Genomic DNA, 26,238 nt, shown 5'->3' with positions numbered 1-26,238 from the left:
CCTGAAAACCAACTACGTTGCAGCCCTTGAGGACTGACTGCCCACCCTTGTGTTAAGTGGACAAACAGTCACTAAAGGACAAGGCATTTCATATGCTTCCTTAAGCCTGAAGTATCATCCTAAGTCTGCAGAACTAAAGATTATTGTACTAATGTGCCACATACAGTGATACTACAGTTTTTTAACTTCTTATGCACCAAACTATTAGCCCTCACCCAGTCCACTCATATCCTAATGGCAGAAATTTACCTACAGAGACAAAAGAAGTGGGAAAAGTAAACCAGGCTTGTCCAAAGAACTGGGACCAAACAAATAATTAATAATAAAATCAACACAGTTTATTAATGTTTCCTTAGAAATGGCTCGACACAACGTTGTGTTTCAGCCTGGCGGCCTGCATCAGGAGTCTTATGTCTTAAGGAAAGACTGATGGTCTAATTTTACATTTAGGTTGAAAAACAGAAGGCTTGAAATAGAGGAGTGGCCTAGTGGTTAGGGTGGTGGACTTTGGTCCTGGGGAACTGAGTTCGATTCCCGGCACAGGCAGCTCCTTGTGACTCTGGGCAAGTCACTTAACCCTCCATTGCCTGCCGCATTGAGCCTGCCATGAGTGGGAAAGCGCGGGGTACAAATGTAACAAAAAAAAAAAAAAAAAAAACCCAACATAAAGTTGGTCTTAAAAAAGACCACTGTTTCAAACCGTAAGGCACTGGAGTAAGCACTGATGCAATAGTGAAGCAAAATGATTTTGCTTCACCATTGCATCAGTGCCAGGCCGAAACACAACGTTGTGTCGAGTCATTTCTAAGGAAACATTAATAAACTGTGTTGATTTTATTATTATTTGTTTGGTCCCAGTTCTTTGGACAAGCCTGGTTTACTTTTCCCACTTCTTTTATCTCTGTTTGCTGCCCCGTGGGATCTATTGAGTTCTCCACGTACGTGGATCCTCTTTAGAAATTTACCTACTACATACCCCCCAATACACTTGCCACTTCTAATTTCTGTTCAAAGCTATTTATGTCTCACCTCTTTTTCCTTATGATAACGTAGTGCAAGTAGTTTGGATTCTGGTATGAAAAGTTTCTCCACAAATGTTGATGGTAGTTTTGTATTTATTTGTTCAACAATCTGAGGGGGGAACAATAAAAAGTATTCATTACAAACAAGCAAAATGGTTAACTTGTGTCAGCAGCTGTTCTCCATTATAAGAGGGTGAAAGCTTATTTCTGAAGTTCTTGACCTTGAACTACTACTAGAGGATTTAATTATAGAAAGTCTCTTAGAGACCTCTTATTTAAACAAAAAAAAAAAAAAAAAAAAAAATAAGTGTAATCTCTCATTCCTGTCTTAATGTTTCAGAAGGGGTAACCATATTAAAGAACTAGTTAATGTCTAATATACCAGCACTCTCTTGAGTTGGCATACCTGCTCACTGGACCAGAACCAGGACCTCTGTCACTTCAGGATCAGGTAAGTATCTACTGCCTCATTTAAAAAACAAAAACAAAAAACCCACGAACCATCTCCCTTCATGGAGAACTCTAGATGTGTCCCTGACTCTTCTGCAGTTACCTAGCGTGAAGCTATCTAGTTCCCCCTAAAAGAAAAGACAGTTGATCTCACCTGCCTAGAACCCATCCCCTTTAGGAGCACCTTCCTGCTGGGTTCAACTGTTCTCCTGAACAGAACACCTTCAGTTGGAACACTGCCAATACCAGTCTCTTCTGAAGTATTGCTGCCTGGGGAAGAAAGCCTCATCTGTGGCCCTACCATCTAGAACCTGAGTTTTCATGTCCAGACCTTTAAATCAGGGTCAGAATTTTATTCTATCCCAGACTTCTGGAAATCCTGCCACACAGGCTTGCCAGACAAGCTCTCTCTCAGTGCTGCTTTAAATTCTAAACCACAGATAAAATTAAATTTCTGCAGTTTTTCCAATTAGAACTGTGCCAAAAAAGCCCACTGCACAAGCAGGACAGTCACTGTGCAGCACTGCCTTCCCAAATTAATTCTCTCAAAATTTTTTAAAACCTGCTCCAATTTTTGCTTTAATTCAATTAAATCTTGCTTTGAATTAGTAAAAATTAGCCTCAGCCAAATTAGATGAGGGTTCCAATTCTCTTACCAAAATATAGAACTCTGACAATTTTAAAGCACCAGAGATTTTTTTCCCAAAATTTAACAGCATAAAATCCATTCAGAAATAAATAGCAAGGCTACCACACAAGAAATCAAAGCGCTCTGACCTTTTTCTGTTCAGCTCTGCTCAGCCCATCTCAGAACAATCACCAAAAATGCGTTCCAAACAACCTCTCTCACTCAATCACACCTTTCCCAACCAAATACCAGCTTCATCCCACTATTTCTAGTTGCTTTTCTTCTAAAATAACCCTTTTCAGGGCTCTCACATAACTGCAGCCACTGCTCTGTCAGTTGCTGGCCCTCAACCAGAAATGGCTCAGTAACATAGCTGCGTCACTGACTCCCATGTGCCTGTAGCTACATGACTCTTCCGAGGTCCATCGTGCTCTTATTCAATAAAGCAGCCCACATTATGCCTCTTTTCCTTTTTTAAAATCTGCTTTTAAGTATTAAAAATATTCTCTGCTACCCAACATTCACACAAACTCACTCATGTGCCAATTCACATGCCAAAACATTTTAAAATAAACCCGCCAGTTCAGCTGTGCATGTGGCTCCAGATGCGTGTAGCTGCCTGAGCCAGAACAGAACTACATTCCATACTCTGCCTGATTACCTTGTGAACAAGTGCAAAAGGAACCCAAACTATAGCTACATGATGCAAGGTTCCACATTAGGAATAACCACCCAGGAAAAAGACCTAGGTGTTATCGTTGATCATACGTTGAAACCCTCTGCTCAGTGCAGTGGCAGAAAGAAATGGAGAACAGAATACTAGAATGCCTTTGTATCGCTCTATGGTGCGACCTCACCTCAAATGCGGTGACTAGAATTGCACACAGTATCTCAAAAAAGGTACAGTGGAATTAGAAAAAAGTACAGAGAAGGGTGACAAAAATGATAAAGGGGATGGGACAACTTCCCTATGAGGAAAGGCTAAAGAGGCTAGGGCTCTTCAGCATGGAGAAGAAATGGCTGAGGGGAGTTCTAATAGAGGTCTATAAAATATTTTGTGGAACAGAACTGGTAGAAGCAAATCGCTTGTTCACTCTTCCTAAAAATACAAGGGCTAGGGGACATGCAATGGAGCTACTATGTTGTGAACGTAAATCAAATCTGAGAAAATATTTCATCACTCAATGTGTAATTAAAGTCTGGAATTCATTGCCAGAGAATGTGGTAAAAGCAGTTAGCTTAGCAGGGTTTATAAAAGATTTGGATACTTTCCTAAAAGAAAAGTCCATAAGCCATTATTAAGATAGACTTGGGAAAATCCGCTGCATATTCTAGGATAAGCAGCATAAAATCTGTTTTACTATTTTGGGATCTTACCAGGTACTTGTGACCTGGATTTGCCACTGTTGGAAACAGGATACTGGGCTTGATGGACCTTCGGTCTGTCCCAGTATGGCAATGCTTATGTTCTTATGAACTCATTCCACCAGCCTTAGGAAACAGATGTTATTCCAAGTCTTTTATTCAGTACTGTTGTCACAGGTCAGCAGACATGTGCCACTAAGCAGAGCAATTCTAATTCTGTTAATAAAAAGGACTTGCTCCACCAGATTCAGAAAGATGTAGAGAGAACAGTGACACAATGTTTAATGGAAGGAGTGTAGAGAGACACTCCTCAAATTCTGGCAAGGAGCAAAACAACCTTTATAGTAAGGTTTTGCTAACCCTAAAACCACAAAGCTGACTTGATCAGATACAGGGTGTGCTGATAAAAAGCCAAGGTTGTTACTGATTACAGGAATGCAAATATATATACTGCCTTGAAAGCCCTTCTACACCATCCTCCAAACACTGGTTCCAATACTGGAGACTGGTAGTTAAAGGAGGACATATGAAATAGTTAGAAGTCCCCTGCAACTTCTCTCTACATTTGAACAAGAAACCAAGACTCAAAACCCTTTGCCAACAAAAAGAACGCATAGCAAAATTAAATAAGATTGATAAAAGGACCTACATAACCCAGTTACACTTCAGCTTCGGTTGACCGGATATTCTCCTTAAGAATTTTCTGGTACAGTGCAGAATTTATGGTTCCTTCAATAATGGCAAGTTTTCCACTCTATTAGTAGTAGTAGTCCTGAGGCAGGCAAGCATCCCCACACCATCACACTACTACCACCATGTTTGACTATCATGGTCTTACTGTGGAATGCCGTATTTGCTTTATTCCAGATATAATGGGCTCTCTATTGTCCAAAGAGTTCTTCTTTTTGACCCATCTGTCCATATAACATTTCTGCAAAACACAAGGCTAGCACTGATGTTACTCTTGGACAGGGCTTTGTTAGAAGGGTTACGTGTGCCTTCCTCCTGCCTGTGGATCCCTAATCCAGAATCCACTTCTTTTAGTGGTATCATTGGGGTAGGCACATGGCAGAGGCAAGCATGTGCTCCTTGCTGTGCTACTGTGTATGGACTTTTAAGTGGAGTCTGGATTTTGACAAGTTATTTCCTGTTCCTTAAAATTTTTCTAGTGGTATATTTTGGTTGCCATACCTTGTTATAATCTAGTGCTCCTTGGTCAGGGTAGGTGCTGTCAGTTTCTTTACTCTTTTAGGGACTCTTCTGGTCTTATACCTGTACATTTTTATCCTACTATGTTAATTCAAGATAAATTAGAAATAAGAGAGTAGAAGTAATGTATAATACTATTTGACTATCCTGATCTTCGAAAAGATATAAAGGATTGAGTTGGTTCAAAGGGCAGCTACTAAAATGGTTAGTAGTCTATATCAAAGCATACGAGGACAGACAAAGATCTCAATATGTATACTTTGGAAGGTTATCAATAGAAATCAAACAAAATAAAACATGAAAAAGAAAATAAGATATCTTTTTTATTGGACATAACTTAATACATTTCTTGATTAGCTTTCTAAGGTTGCCCTTCTTCGTCAGATCGGAAATACGCAAATGTGTTAGTTGATAGTATATATAAGTGAAGCTTCAAAGCATTTCAATGACAGACTAGCAAGGTGGGGGTGGGTAGGAGGTATGCATGGGTACAAGCATTTCATTTCATTGGTAGTCTAACAGGATGGGTGTGGGTAGTTGAGAGGAGAGTGATATAAACGGAGAAATACAACTTTATGGTTTATAATGGGCTAGAAAACCCAGATCCTTGTTAAGTCCTGTCTGTTGGGTGATAAAATATTCAATCATTCTGACTTCAAAGGTCTTACGTTCCTGTATTGTTTTAAAGTTACCTTTCAGGATTCTTACTGTGAAATCACTGGTGCAGTGTCCTGGTCCTGTAAAGTGTTGGCCCACAGGGGTGGGAATCTGACTGGCACCAGCTTTCTTCATGTTGTGTCTATGTAAATTGAATCTTGTCTTAAGCATCTGGCCTGTTTCTCCAATATAGCATCCTTCGTTACATTTTTTATACTGAATGATATATACCACATTGGAAGATAAGCATGTGAAAGATTCCTTTACGTTGGTTTTTCCTTTGTGAATGACTGTGGAGTCCTGTGAAATGTTTTGGCATAGCTTGCAGCTGGATCTGTTACAGGGAAACGTGCAACCTTCGAAAGCTAATCAAGAAATGTATTAAGTTATGTCCAATAAAAAAAGTATCATCTTATTGTCTCTTTTCCATGTTTTATTTTGTTTGATTTCTATTGATAACCTTTAAGAGTGGACTAACACGGCTACCACACCTCTATACTTTGGAAGAAAGGTGGCAGATGAAATATGATAGAGATTTAAATACCTCTGTGGAATAAATACACAGGAGGCTAGTCTCTTTCAATTGAAAGAAAGCCTAGAATAAAGGGTCATAAAATGAAGATGAAAGAGGACAGATTCACCAGTAAGCTAAGGAAATACTTCCTTACAGAAGGGTGGTGGACACGTGGAACAGCATCCTAGTAAAAGTGGTGGAGATGAAGATTATCTGAATTTGAGAAAGAACAGGACAAGCAAATAAGATCTCTTAGGGAGAAGAAGAGATAGTAGATGGTATGGATGGGCGAGTAGTTAGGATAGGCCACAAGGTCTTTACTTGCCATCATTTTCTATGTTTCTATGATGGAATACATCAGGATGCAGAGAATGTTACAGAATCTTGTCTCACGGATAATGTTATCCTAATGAATCAACTTTGTCCCTCTACTGTATTTTCAAAGCATGTATGTCTGGGCATGGGGGAGAAGACAGGTTAATTACTGTTATTTAAGGATTGTCCTCACCTGCGTGAGGTTATGATTACTCATGACCCACAATAAAGTGCTATCTTAATGCTAAGAACTAGCAAATGTTTTTAGTTTATTGTCCTCCTAGGTTACTAGGAATGATTTTTTTCCCTTGATTGAGGTTACTGATACCTCAGGGATCAAAAGGAAGGGACTTGCTGTCCTAGGTGATTTTAATTTACCCTATTCTGATGGGGAAATTTTCATTAGGTCACCATCCATTATTCAGCCTCTTTTCCTTTGAGTATTTTACTTCCATTAGCAAGTCACCATCTTACTGTCATACTGTTTGTAGTAAATATTTGATTGATGATTTGAGTACCACAATTAAGTTCAATTTTTAAATTTAGCAACAGATGAAATTTATGGTAGTCTTCCTTAGAAGATTCATTGAATGGTTTGGACCCTCTGGTGTGTAAATCTTACAGGACATTGAATAGGGCACATTGGTATAATTCTGAGCCAAGAATGGCTAAATGTGATCTATGGAAGCTGGAACATAATGGCAAAAAAAAACCTCCTGATGCTTTTTCAGTATTTGCTTAACTAGATGCTTTTTGTATCTACTGAGAGAATGTTCTCTGTTAAATCTGCTTACTATGTGAAGAGGATTATGAGTGTAATGCCCTTGTTTAAGTGTGGTTTTCAGGTAGTTAAGGATTTAACTGCTTTCAGGCATTCTGGGCCAGATTCTATATGTGGCACAAAAAAAAAAAAAAAAAAAGGACTGGAAAACAAAATTGTGCTTAGCAGTATTCTATAAACCTCGCCTAAAGTTAGGCGTGGTTTACAGAATACAAGAAGCGGCCCATCCAACTAAAATTTAGGCATAGCCATTTATGCCAGCTACACGTGCATATCTGCACACAACTTTAGGCACTGTTGATAGAATCTGGGGGTCTAAGTCTATAGAACCTCAGCTTGAACCGCAGAAGCCTGCCAAAACTTGTGTGTGTGAACAAATGTAAAGTTAGACTCACTATTAGGGATGATTTACTAGTTCCTAAATGGCCTCAGTTTACAAATGTTTCCAAATATCAACTGTACTTGATTATTTCTAATTTGAATAGAGGAGTGTGTATTAAGTTATGTCCAATAAAAAAGGTATCACCTTATTTTCTTTTCCATGTTTTATTTTGTTTGATTTCTATTGATAATTCTAATTTGAACTAAGTCTATTGAATATCAGTATTTAAAACTTTGCATCGTAAATCAGTCTTTCCTCTGGTCATGTCCAGTAGCTCTCAAGAGAGCCTCAGTGAGACCTATTCTGAAGAAAGCTGAAGCAGATATATCCAACCCTGATAACTATTGTCCTATATATCTTCTTTACCTTTTTTAGACACAAATTCTGGAAAAAGGTTGTTCTTGAATTCAGACTCATCAAAAATGTTTTTAGCCTCCACAAATTTGTCAATATGGTTATAGGGTTAACCATGGCATGGACATTTTATTTGCTTTCTAGCATTGATACTTTTCTTTTTTTTTTTGAGGATTTGATAAAGAGACATCATATTTATTAGTGATGTTAGCTCTGCAACTTACTACTTCTGTGGTCTGTTACCATACAGTATGTTTCTCTTTGTTTACAGGCTGTTTGTACTGTTAGCTCATGTTTGAATATGAAGCAAACAAGTTATGTTTGTACATGCTTCATTGATACCTTCAGTCCCCAAACAATATTATTGGATTAGATTTTCCAGTTATGCACACACTATAATTTAGGCATATGTCTTGATTCACAATTGTCTATAACAGACTATATTGCTTATATTGTAAAAACATTTGTACTTTTTTGTGGCTCTTATAATAAATTAAACTATTTCTTAGTTTTGAGAATCTTTATACAGCATTTCAAATGCACTTACTTGACCCAATGTAATTAATTTATGGGTTTCCCTTTCACATCTCAAAACTCACTTCAGACTGCATAGAACGCTGCTGCTCACAGATACTGGTTGGTGTTAATTGTTTTTCGCACAATATTAAGTGATGAAACGCCAGTAGCTACTGCAACACCTTTGCACGTGTATTGACTATGTAGAGCTGTATATTCGGAAGGTCAGCGACTACTTGATGTTCCTATAGTTTAGCAAGGGCAGCACTGAACTCTACTCTTATCGCTGCAATATTTTTACAGAACCCATTATTTTATTTTAGATTTATTTAGATTTTTGCTCACACCCTTTTCAGTAGTAGCTCAAGGTGAGTTACATTCAGGTACTCTGGATATTTACCTGCTGAACTTTGAATCGTTAATGACAACTGAAGTTTTTCTTGCTATATTTATTTAATTTGTGTTTTATGATATATATATATATATATATATATATATATATATAATTCATTTTATATTTCATTATGCAAGTTTGAGATGGGAAAGAGCAGGCTACCAGTTCTGGAGAATAAGTACATTTTCATTGCTTGGACTTCTGTATAAATAAGCCTTTCATATCTCATGGATACAATCTAACTTCCTAGTAATTATAGGGGGAGGGGTTGAATCACAAAAGACAATTCTTAGTTGGTCAGCAAAAATTGGTTTTCAACGCAATTTAAAATTAGGCAGAACAGTGAAAAGCATAGGCAAGAATTTCTGGTTTCTTGTCCTTTGCCTGAGCTACAATCACCGAGATCATTGGACTTTCTCTACCCAAATTCTGATTTTGGTAGCATCATGAGAGGTTTTTTTTTTATAGATGTTATGTACATCACTAACTTGAATACAATGTTATTACCCCATTTCAAGCAGCAAGTCAACCTATAAACCACTTTTTTAAAAGGAGTTAAAAAAAAAAAAACCAACAACAAAAAGTGATTTTAATTAATTAGTGTCCACTTTCTTTCCACCAAAGTTGAAGTTCCTGAATTTGGGCAAATTAAGAAAAAAAAAATAAAAATGGATGCAAATACGTCAAAATTAGTAACAAGCAAGGTTTAGCTGAATTACAATTCAAAAATTAATATTCAACAAATTATAAAATGAGATTATACAGTTAATAATTTTCATGGTATGCAGATACGTACCAATGTCAGTAAATGTAAGACTGAGATGATGTAGTCTGTACCATAAGTCTGACAACTCTCCAGTTGATCTAAGCCATATGTGATGACCATCTCACAGTGTATGGTCATGCTAGGATCTAAACTGCCAAGCAAAACACCGACACATTCATTTGCAGCAGTAAGGACAGCCTCGGAAAAAAACACTTGGTTTGCTGCAGTCACACATCTCATTACTCGATAAAGCACCTGGGAGGAGCAAGAAAAAGCAAAGTCATTTGGCTTCACATAACATGGGGGCAAATTAATACAAGAAATTTCTGTGCAATATATATGGTCATGAAAATGGAAACACAGTCAAGTGGGTGCAACCAAGCTCAAGATAAATGAAAATTATAAGTTATTTAACTTTTGAGTTAGTAACACAAGAATGCGGGTTTATGGCCTGTCCAAGATCTGTAGAATTCAGGCTTGTGTTATGGTAACCAACATACAAAGGCTGACTCTTGGTGTCACGAATATGGCCCGAAAACACCGAATGAACATTTAAAATTCTTTACAGCATATTGGTTAAAGTAAATATATCCTAATTTAAAAAAAGAGAGAAAAAAATACATGCTCCTTACATCAGTTACATATGCCTCAGTTATTGGTGGTCCTCTTATTGGGCTGAAACGCTCCCCAATACTTCTTACCACAGTACTGAATACTCTGAGAAGCGCTGCGAGTTTGGGCAAAGATACTGATGGAGGAGGAATATCTTCATCAACAGATTCTCCAGCAGCAACATGGCCAAGGTCCTATGTATGGAAATCCACAAAGTTTTATAAAATGCTAAAGGAAGCACAAATTTAGCCAAACAAAGAGAAGCTACTGGGTTTATTTAGTTTCCTTAAATACGTAATTACTCAGATCAATCTACAACAGACTGAATAATGCATGTTATTTAAAGAATAAAAAGGCTACAATGATTAAGAGTAATTTATTGCAAAAATTTCTATATAAAACAAAAATTGAATGCAGTACTAACAAGCATTGAACAGTAAATAGGACTAAAGAAAAATGAAAGACAAATATAAAATAGATACACTATAGCTATGACAACACTCAAACTTACTACTGCTCCTGCCAGATTTAAAAGAACATATAATGACAAAAAAAGCAAGGAAATGATATCACAGCATGGGTTTAAATACTTACATTTTGGTTTATTCAATTTATAACTTTACTTATTCTTTTCTTATTGGGGGGGGGAGGGGGTGGAAACACACACACACTAATAAGCACAGATCAAGCAATTCTAATTGCAATTGGATTTGTCCTCAGTTTTACCAACAAAGTACTGTCCGCTCAAATGAATTTGGAATTTTATGTAATGAAAGATTTAAGGAGTTTGATCAATTGGAGGTATAAGGAATGGTGTCTTCTGCTTGGCGGATTCCTACTTGTGGATACTTGTGGAGTTTCACAGAATTCATTTGATCGTCAGTTCTTTAAAACATACCTAGACTTAAGTTTGGAGGATTTAGGTGTTTTGGGGGAGTGGGGGGGGGGGGGGGGGGGGGTTAAGTTGGTAGAGAACTGGTCTTATCTTGTTGATTAAAATGAAATAGAAATATGACCAAGTTACTTTGGATGGGGCCTAGAACACATTTTCGACTGGGTTCATCTTTGCTTTCTGATGGCATTCCATTCCAATTTGAACTGGCTGAGGTTCTTGGTATAATTTTAGATTCTATGCTCACAATGGAGCCTCAGAAAAATGTTTTGGCTTGTAAAATATATTGTAAAAAGTCTAATAATGCATATAGTTCATTTGCAGGAACAAAAAGCTCACCTGCCCAATATGGCCATGTTTCGGCTTGCACATTCAGGGGCATATGATGTTGTTTATGTTTATTAGGAGATCTGATAAAACCACCCTAGTTAAAATAGCAAATCAGGCGACGAATACATAATAGCCATACAATAAATGAGACAGAATTCCATTAAAAATAGGACATTCATAACCATACTAGCCAAGCCATTCACAACCTTAGAGAGAGTCTGCCTGTCAGCCAGATCGTCTACTAAATCAGAGAAAAGCTCTTGAGAAAAGATGAGACTTCAATGCTTTCTTAAAATTAGTAAAGTATGGTTCTGCTCTCAAAGCAAGTGGATTATTCCATAAAAAGGAGACTAGGAAATAAAAAGCACTATTTGTAGAGACCCAGTGTGCTTGATGGAGGTTAGAGAGGGTCAGTCTGTGATCATTCAATGAGCGACGCATATGGATTGGGGAGTAGGTCATGGTAAGTCCTGCTAGATATTCATGGAGGCTGGTAAGACAAGATCTTAAAACTGTAGTGTTTGATGAATTGGTAACCAGTGGAGCTGTTTAGTGCGGTAATGTGATCTCGTCTCAGCCTTACTCAGGACATAAGCTGCTGTGTTCTAAAGCTTGCAGTTGGAGACACCTGCATAAATCATATTGCAGTAATCAAGACGAGAGCAAATGGGCATTCTCACATGGCTCGCATAGCATTTGCAAATCTCTAAAACATGGCCATATCAGGGAGGTGACACTTGTACCAGCAAATTAACTATATGTTATTAAAGACTTGCCCTGCTGCTTTGTTTTCTTGATTTTTTTCCCAACTGTGTGTTGGCTTTTTTGCCTCTCTGACGTTTAATATATATTAGAAATGTCATCTGTGACAACTGTAATCTTATATCCATGAACATCAATTTCAGATCTTAACCAAGGCTTTTATTTTATTCCAACTTGATTACTGTACTGCCCCTTGTACTGTCTTTCAGTGAATTTACAAAAGAGGATTCAATTAATGCAGAATACTGTAGCCTAATCAATATGAGAGGCAAATAAATTTGATAGGATAACACCAGTTTTCAGTAGTATGCAATGCTTGCCTATTGGTTGCTTGGCTTTTAAAATAATACATAATTTAGCTTCACTCAATATGTCCACTTTATTTCCTTTCCATAAAGGGCTAAATTAGTAAATGGCACCTAAAATATTTGCACGGAATAAAAACCGCTTAGGTAGTATTTTAAAGTTCAGCGTGATTTAAAAACATGGTGCAAATGGGAATACCCTTATTCTGCAACTGCACATGTAACTTAAAACCATGCCCCCATTTCGCCGCAAAACACCCATGACCGCCCCCCTTTTTTCAGGACACGTGTAAATTTTAGGCACAAGTCTAATCAGTCTTATTTAATTGTGTATGCAAATCTGAACCACGCCTATATTTGCGTGCACAATTTTTGGCGACCTTTACAGAAATCAGGGAATAAACATTAAACCTCTGAAATCAAATGAAAAGACAATTCTCTATTTTTCTGACACAAGGAACTTAAAATATAAAAAGTCATGAAGGTCTTAAATGATGCCACATATTTGCAATGAATTTCATAGTTCCTAGTAATGGTTAATTTTTTTTAAGCATCTGCTTCTAACTCTGTGAGAATTAATGGAATATGCATTCCAAATTAGATTAGATATAGCCACTTATTTGTAAAGTCAAAAGAAACAGATCATTTTCTTTTCTATCAATCCTCGTAACAATCAGAAACTCTGGATACCACTATTCAGAGTGTAAACTTACACTAAGTTGCAAACCTGAAGCACGATCATAGTTTTTTGTCTTGCTCCCTCCTCTTCTAGTCTCAAGCAATTCCTTGCCAGAAATGCTCATATTAATAGCATTCTTTAGTACCACATGTTAACCTAAATCTTATACAGTGCAAGGAGAAATTAGGTCTTACCTGAATTTTCTTTGCATTAGTGTTTCCCACTATTCCAGAACCTGTGGGATAGCTGTGTCCATCAACCAGCAGGAAGAAATAGAGAACTGAAAACTGAGCCGAGACATCTCTCTTGGCATTCAGTCCAGCTCCTCAGAATTTATGTAGACAAACAGTAAGGATAAACGCAGAATAAAACACAACCACCTTAAACAACTCGCTAACCTACCACTAACCAGACGAGCAAACATGTGGGCACCTCCCTCTTCTCTGGGCAACGTGTAGAGGACAAAGGATATGCAGGAAGTATCATGCAAGCTGACAGTCATTACTTGACCCATTTCTTCACACCGACCAAACATCTCAGAAACCTCAGAAGGGCCTCTGGAACAGTGAGAAGAACTAATGGAAAGAAAAATCATCAGTCCTAATTTCTCCATTAGGAAGCTTCCCACTATTCCAGAACCTGTGGGATGTTCAAAAGCAATCCCTAAAGTAGGTGGGATCCTGGGGAATCCAGGGGCCACCACTCTGGGGACCAAAGCCCAATAACTGGCTTCCAAACACACTGCAATGTCCATCCTGTAGTGCTTAGAAAAAGGTATGCACCGTTGACCATGTCGCCACTTTGCAAATATCCACCAGACATGTAAGGTAGTCTCTTGTTCAGGATGTCACTGTACACTTAGTAAAATAAGCCTGCAAGGCCAGAGGAGCCTGCTTTCCCGCAAGCAAATAAGTCGACTTGATAGTCTCCTTTAGCCATCTAGCAATTGTGGGCTTGAAAAAGCACAAGCAGTCAGTTCAATTTGCAAAACTCATTCATGACTTCCAGACATCTAATGAGGACTCTATAAACATTGAAAAGCTTCAAGAAGAATACCAAGCCTCTTCGCCCTCTCTGGAAAAGGAAGGAAGCTCCATAGATTGGTCGAGATGAAATACTGATACTATTTTCAGAATAAAGGAAGGAACTGTGACCAGGGAGATCCCCGTTTCCAAAAAACAAAGAAAGGGATCCCGATGAGAGCTTGAAGGTTCGAAACGCTACGTACCAACGCAACAGCCACAAAAAATGCTCAGAATATAGATGGTTAATCATCGATTAGGAGACATGGCTATGCCTTGTGATACCCATACACCTAGTTTCCAAGTTTAACTGGATTTTGGTATACAGCTCAATTAGTAACCTAAGTATTATACAAAATATAATAATTAGGAGAAAAGATAAGAAAAGGAAAATACATAAGGAAGAGAGTAGAAACAGGAACAGGTAGCCATAGTGATCACCCCCTCACCACCTCCACAAAGTTTTGTATATCAATACTAAATAACCAATTAAAAAATATTTAACCTGCCTGCAGTGACAAAAAATAAATTATGTCTATTCTACATGGGCCATATAATGGACAGTTAGGGAATGAATTATCAAAAGATAAAGAAATGTTAAAAATTATGTGATCATGGCCTTCACTGTAAGCATCTTATTTAGAATGTGAAAACATGAACAATCCTTAAAACTAATATTAAAGCAATATATTCAAAATATGAATAGGTTTTGAGAAAACAAAAAATAAAGACAAGAAAGAAAAAAAAATGTCCCTAGCAGAATGAACAAGCATCTCAACTTTGCTTAAGGAGATGAGGCTGTAAGAAAAATGATCAAACAATGGCCAAGTGGTGAATTGCTGGACATTTCTAAAGTCTTATACAGACTGAAATAATATTTTCATTAGGGTGAACTTATGTTTTAGCAGGGGCCCCACCCAAACTGTGCCCCTCTGAGCAAATATTTCTAGTCCCCTGTGCATTTCTTGTCCTACAATCAGATCTAGCCTGCAGAGCAATTTTAAAAAAATTTTTTGTCCACATGATCCATCCTCCCTCCTGCAGCCCAGTCTCAGTCATCCTTCTCTCTATCCCTCCCTGCCAAGCTTTCCATTGCTTAGATCCTCCTCCTTCCCTTCTGTTGGGAAAGTGTCAAAATGGGGCCAGAAATAGCAACTGGGCTCCAGACTCTAAACCTGCCAAACAGTAAAATCTGCAAAACTGCCTCTGACCCCTATGATCACAGCTCGGCAGCGAATTTCACATCACAGGCTGGGCACCACTGCTACTGGCGAAGAGGATACTCTCCACGCCAAGTGATACAGAGCTGGGGACGTGCACCTCCTTGCTGCAGGATCAGAAGTGGTTTTGGCTCCTATGCTTACAGAACTCTACTATACCCCGCTCCAGATCTGCGGGACTGAGCTTTGTGTTGGATATGCTCCCCTCTAATGCTAGAGAATGATAGGGAATGAGGTATGAGGAGGGAATAAAAGGAAACAAAATGATGAAAAGTAGAAGCGGTGGAAGTGTGGAAAGGGAAAACAGAAGAGTATGCTACACACAAATTCCACCCTATCATCCGCCCACCTACCACTCTTCCAAGGGACGGATCCTAAGGGAAAAAAAAGGAAGAAAACGAGAAGGGACGAGGTTACGTCACACCCTGGAAACCATTACCCCCCCCCCCCCCCCCCCCCATTTTTTTTCAAAAATTTGAAAATCACCACAAATAGTCAGGCATGTCTCCCATTCTACCTGTCCCACCCCCTTCTGAACCTCTCGATTTGAAACATTCTTTGTGGTCCTTCACTTGAAAAAAAAATAAAAAATAAAAAATTGAGGGACCCATGATATTTGAGTTAGATTGATGAAAGTCATCCTTCTAGCTAACAGAAAATTTGTAATGCCAGTGTATGTTTAAAAGTCACCACCTCTCAACCTCTAGAGATCTCAGTACCCTTCTCCACCACCGCCAACTCCAGACTCCGCCCTTTCTGCCTCGCCTCACCCTATGCGTGGAATAAACTCCCTGAGCCCATACGCCAAGTCCCCTCCCTACCCATCTTCAAATCCTTGCTCAAAGCCCACCTCTTCAATGTTGCTTTCGGCACTTAGCCATTGTACCTCTATCCAGGAAATCTAGACTGGCTCAATCTTGATTGACTGCACTTTTTGTCCTTTAGATTGTAAGCTCCTTTGAGCAGGGACTGTCCTTCTTTGTTAATTGTACAGCGCTGCGCAACCCTAGTAGCACTTTAGAAATGTTAAATAGTAGTAGTAGATCTGAACTGCCCATGACTTGGAGACTACAACCATTTTTAAAATGCTTATGACTGCAGCAAATGATATTAAATAGCGTATTTAAGGTAAACCATCATAAGAATAATAAAAAAAAGGAAACATTCTTAATTTATATCTGAACCATACAGCAATTAGCAGCAACTAGACACTAACATTGCTAGTAAATCACAGAGCATGCTAACAGTTGCTTACCTCAGCATAGGCCTCCATGTCTTCTAGAAACTGTCCCAAAAGGGTAGTGGAAAAAGCTAGGTCTGCTACCCAAAATGGCTCCAAACTCTGTAGCCATCCTGCAATGCAAAACCAAACCAAACAAAAGTAGACTGACAATCAGACAATAATTTATAAAAGCCTTAGAATCTCTCATTGCAACCAAAATTCATGTTAGTTATACTGACCAATTTATTATTTTACTTCAAATGTTTTCTATGTTAAACAAAACGGAGCATGATTTCTCCTTAAATATTTCTACTTTCTCTACCTGCATTGGCCATATAAATAGCTGTGTGTTTAAACCAAGATTTGGGTCTTCCTGTGAGATTATGAAAAGGGACAGGGAAAGGGAAAGCAGATAAACAGCATGGCAAAAGAAATGGGACCAAAGAACAGACTGCTAGGCTTACAAAAATGTTTTTAATTTTTTTATAACGTAACAGATGAAGTTAACTTTATTTGCTACAAATGACCCGGTCTAGTGACAAGTATTAAGCATGCCCATCTGTAAAAGGTCCTCACTTTGATTTCTAGATTAGGTTTCTCATACTTAGGGTTAACCAGAATTGGGAATACTGGAAAAGTGGCCTTCAAAGCCAAAGGAGGGGAGGGGAGGAGCTGTGGTCATCAACAAGGGTGGCAGCTGGTAACTTGATTCTATTAGAATGACAGAGCCCAGAAGGAGCCCCGGTGTAAGATTCCCAGCCTCGTGACTGCTGCAGCAATGACCAGACTAAGAACATTGTGAGAGTATTAAACTAACAGAAAAAAATCCTCTGGGTGGTTTTTAAATTGTGCCAGGATGCCCAACACTAGCTCCAATTGAATAATAGACAGCATTAAGAAAAAGCCTCGCCAGAGAGGGAGCACCCACAGACAGCTTTGGTGGCTGTAGCAGCAGATTTATGAACTGAACACTCAGATTTAGATGGGTTATATTTAACAGCATCATACCTGCCTCAAAAGTGGAATTACTGGCAAAAAAACCAGAAACATCCCCTCCCCCCAAAAACCCCACAACAAATCCCAAAACTAGAAATATGACGTTTCTAAATTCTAGACTAATATTCTGCTTTAAATACAGATCAATCTCTCCTGTTGAATATGTTAAATAGATTAATCATACCTGATACCTGCTGTGTGAGAGACACCTTCTGTGTGTGATCTATATGCCACCCAACCAGTATATCAACTGTGTCCTTGAAAGCAATACAGATAAGAAAATAAGTTTGGCTACTTAGCTATGATTTTTTTTTTGTTACATTACAAAAGGAATACAACTGACATATACCAACTTACTCGGAAATTGGTGCTAAAAATATGGGGGTAACAACGGGACACCAGCAGAATGCACTTCACACATTTGCAGAGTAACTCAGGCGTATCTACATTCTCCAGAATGGACTGCAGGCTGGTCATTACAAGCTACAAAGAACAAAAATATATTACAAAATCAATTTAACACAAAAGTTGTCGTGCTTTTTATGTTTTTTATAATTGGAATCTTGGAGCCACAGATAGAAGAAAACATTTGTATAAACAAAGTTAGAACAAAACACCATTAAAGCTAATAAATCTGGTAAGCACTGGACTGATGTAATTTCACTTTCAAGCTGAAATAGAAGTATTTTCAAATTTAATAAGAAACAGTTTTAGTTGATGCTTAAAAGGTGTCCATTGTTTTCTGGACAGATTTGGATGGGCTGGAGTGGGGCTTCGAGAACAACTTCAGAAGCTGGAGAACAAGGCCAGTGCCAGACTTATATGGTCTGTGCCCTGAAAAAGGCAAGGACAAACCAAGATCAAGTATACATATGTAGTATCACATCATACCTTATACTATGAGTTTATCTTGTTGGACAGACTGGATGGACCATAAAGGTTTTTACCTGTCGCCATCTACTATGTTACGTTTTACCTCTGGACTGCCACAATAACGGCCAAAATAGCCGCCTTTTAAAAATGTTTATTTTTTAAATGTATTTATTTTTTAAACCTCGTTGCTGATGCCTAAACGCCTCAAGGGTACAGAACGAGGTCTGTAGCGGAGGTCAAGCAGTCCTCCAGAGGAAGAGCACAGGGGGAGGGACCCGGCCACCCGGGTGTGACACCCCAAAGGGAATAAGAAGCCCCTTAGGACTTACACCCTGTAATAGAGATCCAAGTGTGGGTTCTCTAACATTTACAACCCAACCTAGAAACGGGCCTACCAGACTGAGTACACTGCATAGGCTGCACACATCTACCCTCTGCTGAGACTGAGAAAATACTGGTTAGGAGAAGGTCTGCACAGGCTACTTGTATAAGAAGTTTTAGTGTTCTCAGTCTCCCTCTGCTGGTAGGAGTGCATAACCCAAGCATCTTGAACGGTCTGGAGGATTGCTGAGGAAAAAGTAATTTAGGTAGCCTGCTACTAGGTGTGATAGATGGGCAGATGAAAGTAGGTGAAAATGGATCACATTCACAAATTAATAAAAAGAACAGCTATTAATAACAAACTACATATATGTCCAAAGGAACAATGTTCTGCTAATAAAATTCTATTAAACAAAGCAGGGGAGCTCCAAAATAGCTGCTCAGGACCCCCTTTTCATCCTGCATTTTAAAGTTCTAATTTAAATCCCTCCTTGGGCAACAGAGAAAAATGGAAGAGCCAGAGATAGGAACAAATGGGCATGGCTCCTGTCTCTTAAGGTATGGGGTCGGGGGGGGGGGGGGGGGGACCTGAGCAAGGGGACCCACCAGACACCAGGAACTTGGTTGGGGGAGGGAATGAGGGGGTGCCACTAGACACCAGGGATGATTTTTCAGGGGCTGGGTTGGGAGGGTGGCTATTAAACTACCGGGGAATATTTTTTTCTTATTTTATGAGCAAGGACAGGGGAGGTAAGGGGGGGGGGGGGACCATTAGACTATTAAGGACCTTTGCAGAAAGTTATCTGGGGCAGGGTGGTCAGGTTGGGGGGAGAGAGAGGGTGCTACTAGACACCCACTTCACTCAACCAACCCTTCTTTGCTGCCCTGAAACTGGCACAAGGTTTCTCGCAATGTTCCTGCATGGCTGCAGAATTGGTAATGACCTCATTATGATACATCTTTTAATGCAATGTGTGGTTATGGTTTCCATGCAAGTCAACACCTGCGCTGAAACCCTTTCTGAATTTCTCAGCCTATTACTTTCACGTTCAACTCATGGTACTGCGTGGCTAGCCCTGAATCTTGCTTGTTGATGGAAAATACTGTATTTCAACTCTGAAGCTTTCACTCTTCATGGACTTAAAATACTTCAAATCACTAGAGGGCTGATTCTCAGAACTCCAGCGTTGTAGGGAACAGTGCCAGGAAATACTGGAGCAGTGCAGAAAAAAAAAAAACCTATCCGATGCTCAACACTAATAGCATGCAAATTATATGTGCGCTGCTAGCACTGAACATTGGGAATTTAAGAGGGAAGAACGTGCCTGGAACACGCGCAGAAGAGCTGTGTAGTAAGCACAGATCTTGTGCGCATGCTCGGTCAAAAGATTAAGTGCTCACATTTGCCCCACAGTAACTCTTGCATGCACAGGTCCCAGGTTCCAATTCAAAGTCCACTACTACGTCTTTGGTGCCAGCATCATGGTGCTATTTCCAGCCCTGATCTGTCAGCGCAGCTCTTACAAACACATCAGGCAGGTGCTCTGCCCCCTTGGTACCTGGCGCTACTGCTGAGCAATGGCAAGGTTGTCATTTTGGAATTGAGGAGAGAACCTGGGGCCAGGAGTTGTACCAGTGAAGCCATGGGCCAATGAGAAATCTCTTTAGACACCCTAAAGCCAGCTCTGACTGGTGTTAGGGCGGCTTTGTTTGTGCCATGTTCTTTTAGCACTGTGAGGGAACAGTTAATTACTCATTACCATTTATACGACTACATTTGCGGTAGCATTTGCCACCCACGTGGTGTCCTGCGCTAGAGTCTCTCTGAACATACTGCGCACTCGAACGTCAGCTCAAAGGCCGGCGTTAGGTTCTGAGAATCTAGGCTTGCTTTTCACTTGCAGAAGTCTCAACCGCAGGAAGTGCACAACACTTGTTATGAAAATTGCTCAATTCACACCTGTCTCAATACAGATAGATGCACACTTCTATCTTCACTCTCACCTGCATTACTGATGAAAAGGCTTTCTTTTCTCCCACAGTCTCCAGTGCTTTGTAGGTGGCACACAAATAAAGAAGTTTTACTTCATCTTTAGAAGAAGAGTTAAATTTGCTAAAAATCCATTTAAAGATCTTCTCAGCTTCATAGCTCAGAGAAGCACAAAGCAGGCCAAGGCAGTACGCTCCCTCCTGTCGCAATTCTTGGAGCAATTTGCTGCTGTATTGATACAAAAGTTTCATTTTAAGCTAAGGCAGTTAAACATTTACTAGCAAGAAATAAAATATATGTATAAATCACCTGACTGCTAGCTTCTTACCTCCCATCCCTGCTTCTCAACGTATTTGCTGGCACTCTGTTTGCAGAATCCACTTTCTTCATTGTATTTTACATAGGTCTATTTACACTTTCTTGCCCTCTTACTGTGTCTTATGGAAGAACACCTCAATTAAGCTTTAGGGCCCTGTTTACTAAGCAGAGTTATAGGCGCATTAACACCTTTAACACACGTTAACCATGTACGCGACTACAATATCCCTACAGGCACCTACACGGTTAGCACACGCGCTAATTGCAGGCGCATTAAAAACACCAACGCGCCTTAGTAAACAGGGCCCTTAATTTGTTATAACAGGCCTTTTTTTATATCATGTCCTTGTAATACTTTAATAAATGTATAAACATTTTAATTAAATCATAAACCACTTTTTCATTTTTAACTTAAAAAAAAAGGCAATAAGCCATATGAGGTGTTTCAACAACAATTTTTTTTTATTGTTTCATTTTTTCTATCCCAGATAGCTAGCTACTGTTAGTAAGTTGTAAAACAAGTTTGCTGGTCCTGATGCACTGGGAACACCCTTTTGCTGCCATTGGGCCTATATTGAGCTGATAAAAAGAAAGAAAAAAAAATATATAGCAAAATCTACGTAGAGATTCTATTGGGAAAAGACCACACGAGAGCAATAGGACTTACACGCCACAAAAAAAAAAAAAAAAAAAGCCAAGAAAAATCATGATGGTTACTTGGAGGAAAGCACGTTAAAAAAGACAAAGGCATATAAGCTTGGTGAGAGATCCTCAAATGTTCAGGAAAAGCGCTAATGTGTTTCCTATGTGGACGCCATCAGATGTCACCATACATGAGGATTATCTATTCTGCCTGTCCTTGGAGAAATATAGTTACTACAAATTTAGTTTTTCTAAGCTTACCTTTCATTAAGTACATCGTGTATGGCAGTCAGAATATTATCTAGCTGTTTAACCAGAACCTGTAATTAGGGGGGAAAAAAAGGCACTTTCAATAATGATTTCAAGGTTGACAATGGGAGGCTGTTCTTCAAAATAGGGATTCCCTACCATCCGCTTTTCCTAAACAGATCATCAAATCAACACATTTATCTCTCATTCTTGATTATCCTTACTTTCTACTGAGATTGAAAACTAGATCAATTAGTTAACTGTGAAGGCTGTTTTAAACACAGATTTTGATAGAATTTGGTCTTTAATCATCAACTAAAGTGACAATACAGTCGCTAAGAGTAAAGGGGGGGGCATATAGCCATGCTCAAGTCTGGATATAAATGAATATCAATATTTTCGCATTTACTCATTTAAAAGCTGCACAACAATCCACGTTAAGTGTTCAAAAGTAAAAATAAAAAACATCTTACACTACTAACCAGTTTGTTGTCTGACTGCTGAATAAATTCTTTCAGCTGCTTTACTGTAGCCAGTCTTCGGTCTCTGTCGTCTTCCCGGGCAATCCTCCGAAGAAGATTTGACAGTCGAGACTCATCAGAATAAGACAATGATCGCTCTGAAAAACAATCAATCAGTGTGCAGGACTGAAAATGTAAAACAATTTATCCACTCAAAGCAGGCACACTGCTCACAGATAGTATAGATAATTCACTTTTGTTGAGAATTAGATTTGACATTTAGCAAAACCTCCTTGGGAAATTTAGTCTGTCAATCCATCGATAACTCACAGTGGGTAACAAATACCCTCAAGGGATCAACAATCATTTCACAGACTAACCAATATAATCCACTCCCACCCAATATGTTACAAAGACATATGTTCTGACTGCATGGCTCAGGCTATAGTACTATGTGCTGCAACAGAGGGAATCTGGGATTAAAGTTTGTCTGGTATGGGCAGGTCACAGAGGTGATGCATGCTGATCTGATGAAAAGGAGGAAAGGCCCAACCAGTAGATAAGCGACACAAAATAATGCACTTTAATAGTCTTCAAGCTGCCACGAATCCCTAGTGTAACAGCCATGCTATATGAAGAGTCACATCCAAAAATAGGAGAGAGTGGGGAAGCAAGTAGCTCAAAATCAGTACTAGAAGTGAAGCTGGAAAATCTCCAGGTCAGCAGCCCAAAAATTCAGAATGTGAACATACACCAATGTTGGCATAACCTGGGAAAGAACCGATGATCTTTCCTTTAGGCTCGGGCCATGTAAGAAAGAAACAGGGAAGAAAATGCATAGAAAGATGGAAAGTAAGGGTGAGGGACGATTGACTGGACACAAAACAAAGCTGAAATTGGAAAAGGTCAGGAGAATACTAAAGAGTAATGGGAAGAAATGCAGACAGTACTTGTGAGAGGAAACATGCATGGCAAGAGAAGATTACAAAAATGTAAAAAGGAAAGGCATCAAAAACTATCCACTAACAAAAAAAATACAACTAAGTCAAAAGAAAAAAAAAAGTCTGGCTCATAGAAGTTTCCGTTTAACCCATGTTCCTTGAGGAAGATAGTCTCCCTTACTGTGTCTGCATTATGAGTACTGTGTGTAGTTCTAGTCACCGCATCTCAAAGAAATGAGATGGCTATAAAATCATGAGTGCAATGGAATGTGAAAAACACAAGCCAGCAGTTTAAACTTTCTGAAAGTTCAAAGACTAGGGGACTCACCATGAAGTTACTAAACAGCACATTTAAAAACAAACCCAAGTGTTTTTTCCACTAAATGCACAATTAACCTTAATAATTCACTATCAGAGGGTGTGGTAAAAGCAGTTAGTATAGCTAGGATTAAAAGCGAAGATACTTACCTGCAGCAGGTATTCTCCAAGGACAGCACGTCATTCATCCTCGCATGTAAGCGACACCATCCACATCGCCAGGTGTGGAGCGCGAACATGTTAATACAGCTTTAAGAACATACGCAGTGTCCCCACCGTGAATGTGCTATTGCCTTCTCGGTCCCGCACTCTTGTGGTGGGCATCAATATAATAACATAGCACTGAAAACAACTCCAAGGGGAGGTGGGAAAGTATGTAAGAATGAATGAACTGCTGCCCTCAGAGAATACCTGCTACAGGTAAATATCTTTGCATTCTCCAAGGACAAGCAGGCCATATTCTCAAATGTAGGAATCCCTAGCTACCAAGTTCACCGAAAACCACTAGTGGTCAATTGGACCTCACAGTGGTGAGGGCAAAATAGTAATCAACCTGAAATTACATAGAACTGTGTGAGAGTGCAGCCTAGAACAGAACAAAATGGGCCTAGGGAGTAGAGTTGGAATCTAGGTCCCAAACAAATTCTGCAAAACTGTCTGACCATTTCGGAGGCTGACCTCAAGAGGGTGACCGACGCAGCTATGACTCAGACATTGTGAACCTTGAGCTAACTCTCAAGAGTTCAGCCCAGCCTGGAAATAAAGTGAATGAAATGCAATCTGCCAGTCAGTGGAAATCGTGCATTTGTGCGTTTCCCCGAAGGCAACCCCCATCTTGTTGGGATTAAAAGAAACAAAAAGGTGGGTGGTCTGTAGGGGTCCAATGATCGCTTGCAGTGCACTTCTGCCAGGATAGGCATGAAATTTGAGAAAGAATGTTGGATCAACGATCGACTGGCTCAGATGGAACTCGGACACAACCTTAGGCAGGGACTTAAGAGTAGTTCTCTGCATGCACCGTATGATGATGTTTAGTGTAAGGTGGATCCACCACTAGGGCATGAAGATCACTGACCTTGCAAGTTGAAATAGCAGCCACCAAAAGACCTTCCAGGTCAAGTACTCAAGATGACAGGAATCCAACGGCTCAAAAGGAGCTTTCATCACCTGGGTGAGGATGACGTTGAGGGCCCATGACACAAGCGGAGGGCTTTGTCAAAAGCAAAACTCTCAAGAAGTGAACAACTAGAGGCTGTCCAGAGATGGGTCAACCCTCTACCCAGCAATAAGCACTAACTGAACTAAAGTGAACCCTTACAGAGCTGGTCTTGAGACCAAACTCAAAAAGGTGTAGAAGGTATTCAAGAAGGGTCTATGAAGGGCAAGAAAGGGGGACCTTGCCCTCACACCAGAAGGCAAACCTCTTCCATTTGAAAGAATAACACCTCTTAGTGGAATCTTTCCTGAAAGCCAGCAAGACCCTGGAGACACCCTCAGGAAGATGCAAGGAAGCAGGCTTTGAAGGCCAGAGACTGGAGATTGGGATGCAGAAAAGATCCCTCGTTCTGCATGATAAGGGTCAGAAAACATGGTTCTTCCGGAGAACAACTCCAGAAGAAGAGAACCAGAACTGCCTGGGACAGTATGGCATGATCAGGATCATGGTTTCGGTCTTCAGCAGTCTTCCCCACAAGAGAGCTGGGAGGATACAGAAGACCAGTACCCCAATGAAGCATGAAGGCATCCGATGCTAGTATGTCGTGGGCCTAGAACAGAACTGAGGGGCTCTGTGACTGAATTGAGTGGCAGAGAGATCCACTGAGGGGGTGCCCCACATTCGGAAGATCTCGTGGACAACGCCCATGTTGAACAACCACTTGTGCGGATGCATGACCCTTTCTCAGTTTGTCGGCCATGCTGTTGGATTTGCCTGCCAGATAAGTGGCCTTGAGGAGCATCTCATGCTGGACATCCCCTGCTTGGTGGTGTGGTACATTGTAACCTGATTGTCTGTTTCAACAAGTGTACAATTGGTTGGACAGCCAATCTTTGCCAATAGCTCCAGGAAGTTGAACTGAAGATCAGATTCCTGAGCTGACCGAGCAACCCGAGTGTGAAGCCCATCTATATAACCTCCCCTTCCCAGGCGGGTTGAATCCATCATCAGCACCTTCTGGGGCTGAGTAATTTGGAATGGAAGTCCCACAGTCAAACTGGACCAAATTGTCCACTAAAGAAGAAACTGAATCAACTGAGGGGTTACTCAGATGACAGGTTCCCTGAGGATTGGCACCAATGGGAAGCTAGGTTCCACTGGGCAGTTCTCATGTGAAGACATGCTACGGGCGTGACATGGACAGTAGAGGTCATGTGGCCCAACAACCTCAACATCTTTTGAGCTGTGACCTGCTGGCTGGCTCAGATCAGAGTTGCAAAAGCAACATGAGTGTTTGCCCTTGGCACAGGGAGTAAAGTCCATGCCTGCTGCGTATATAGCAGGGCTTCAATGAACTCCAAATTGCTGAATGTGACTTGGGACTTGGGGTAGTTCAATAGAAACGCTGCAACTACTACAAGACACTTCGTAAACACTCTGGGAGCGGCGAGAGGCCAAAAGGCAACATGTGGTACTGGAAGTGATGTGTCCCCAGCCGAAACCAAAGACACTTTCCATGACCTGGAAGTATTGAGATGAGAGTGTAATCATTCTTTTTAAAGTCCAGAAAGCATAG

At 39.9% G+C, this 26,238-nt stretch overlaps 1 protein-coding gene across 4 annotated transcripts in view; it reads right to left on the bottom strand.

Moving 5' to 3' along the window:
- SMG1 (SMG1 nonsense mediated mRNA decay associated PI3K related kinase) overlaps positions 1-26,238 on the bottom strand; it is a 191,035-nt gene that overhangs the window by 148,664 nt on the left and 16,133 nt on the right. For all 4 annotated transcript variants that reach the window (XM_030212828.1, XM_030212829.1, XM_030212830.1 and 1 more), the window contains 9 exons: positions 22,269-22,405; positions 21,799-21,857; positions 20,592-20,805; positions 17,751-17,876; positions 17,578-17,650; positions 16,431-16,528; positions 9,986-10,159; positions 9,384-9,608; positions 1,030-1,131 (listed from right to left, as the gene is read on the bottom strand). In XM_030212828.1, the coding sequence (XP_030068688.1) occupies positions 1,030-1,131; positions 9,384-9,608; positions 9,986-10,159; positions 16,431-16,528; positions 17,578-17,650; positions 17,751-17,876; positions 20,592-20,805; positions 21,799-21,857; positions 22,269-22,405 (1,208 nt within the window). The remainder of the gene's footprint in view (positions 1-1,029; positions 1,132-9,383; positions 9,609-9,985; positions 10,160-16,430; positions 16,529-17,577; positions 17,651-17,750; positions 17,877-20,591; positions 20,806-21,798; positions 21,858-22,268; positions 22,406-26,238) is intronic.

Source organism: Microcaecilia unicolor, chromosome 8 (assembly GCF_901765095.1).
Source record: "Microcaecilia unicolor chromosome 8, aMicUni1.1, whole genome shotgun sequence".
NCBI lineage: Eukaryota > Metazoa > Chordata > Amphibia > Gymnophiona > Siphonopidae > Microcaecilia > Microcaecilia unicolor.
Note: the sequence above shows the minus strand (reverse complement) of the source record. Positions and strands in the feature narration are given on the sequence as shown.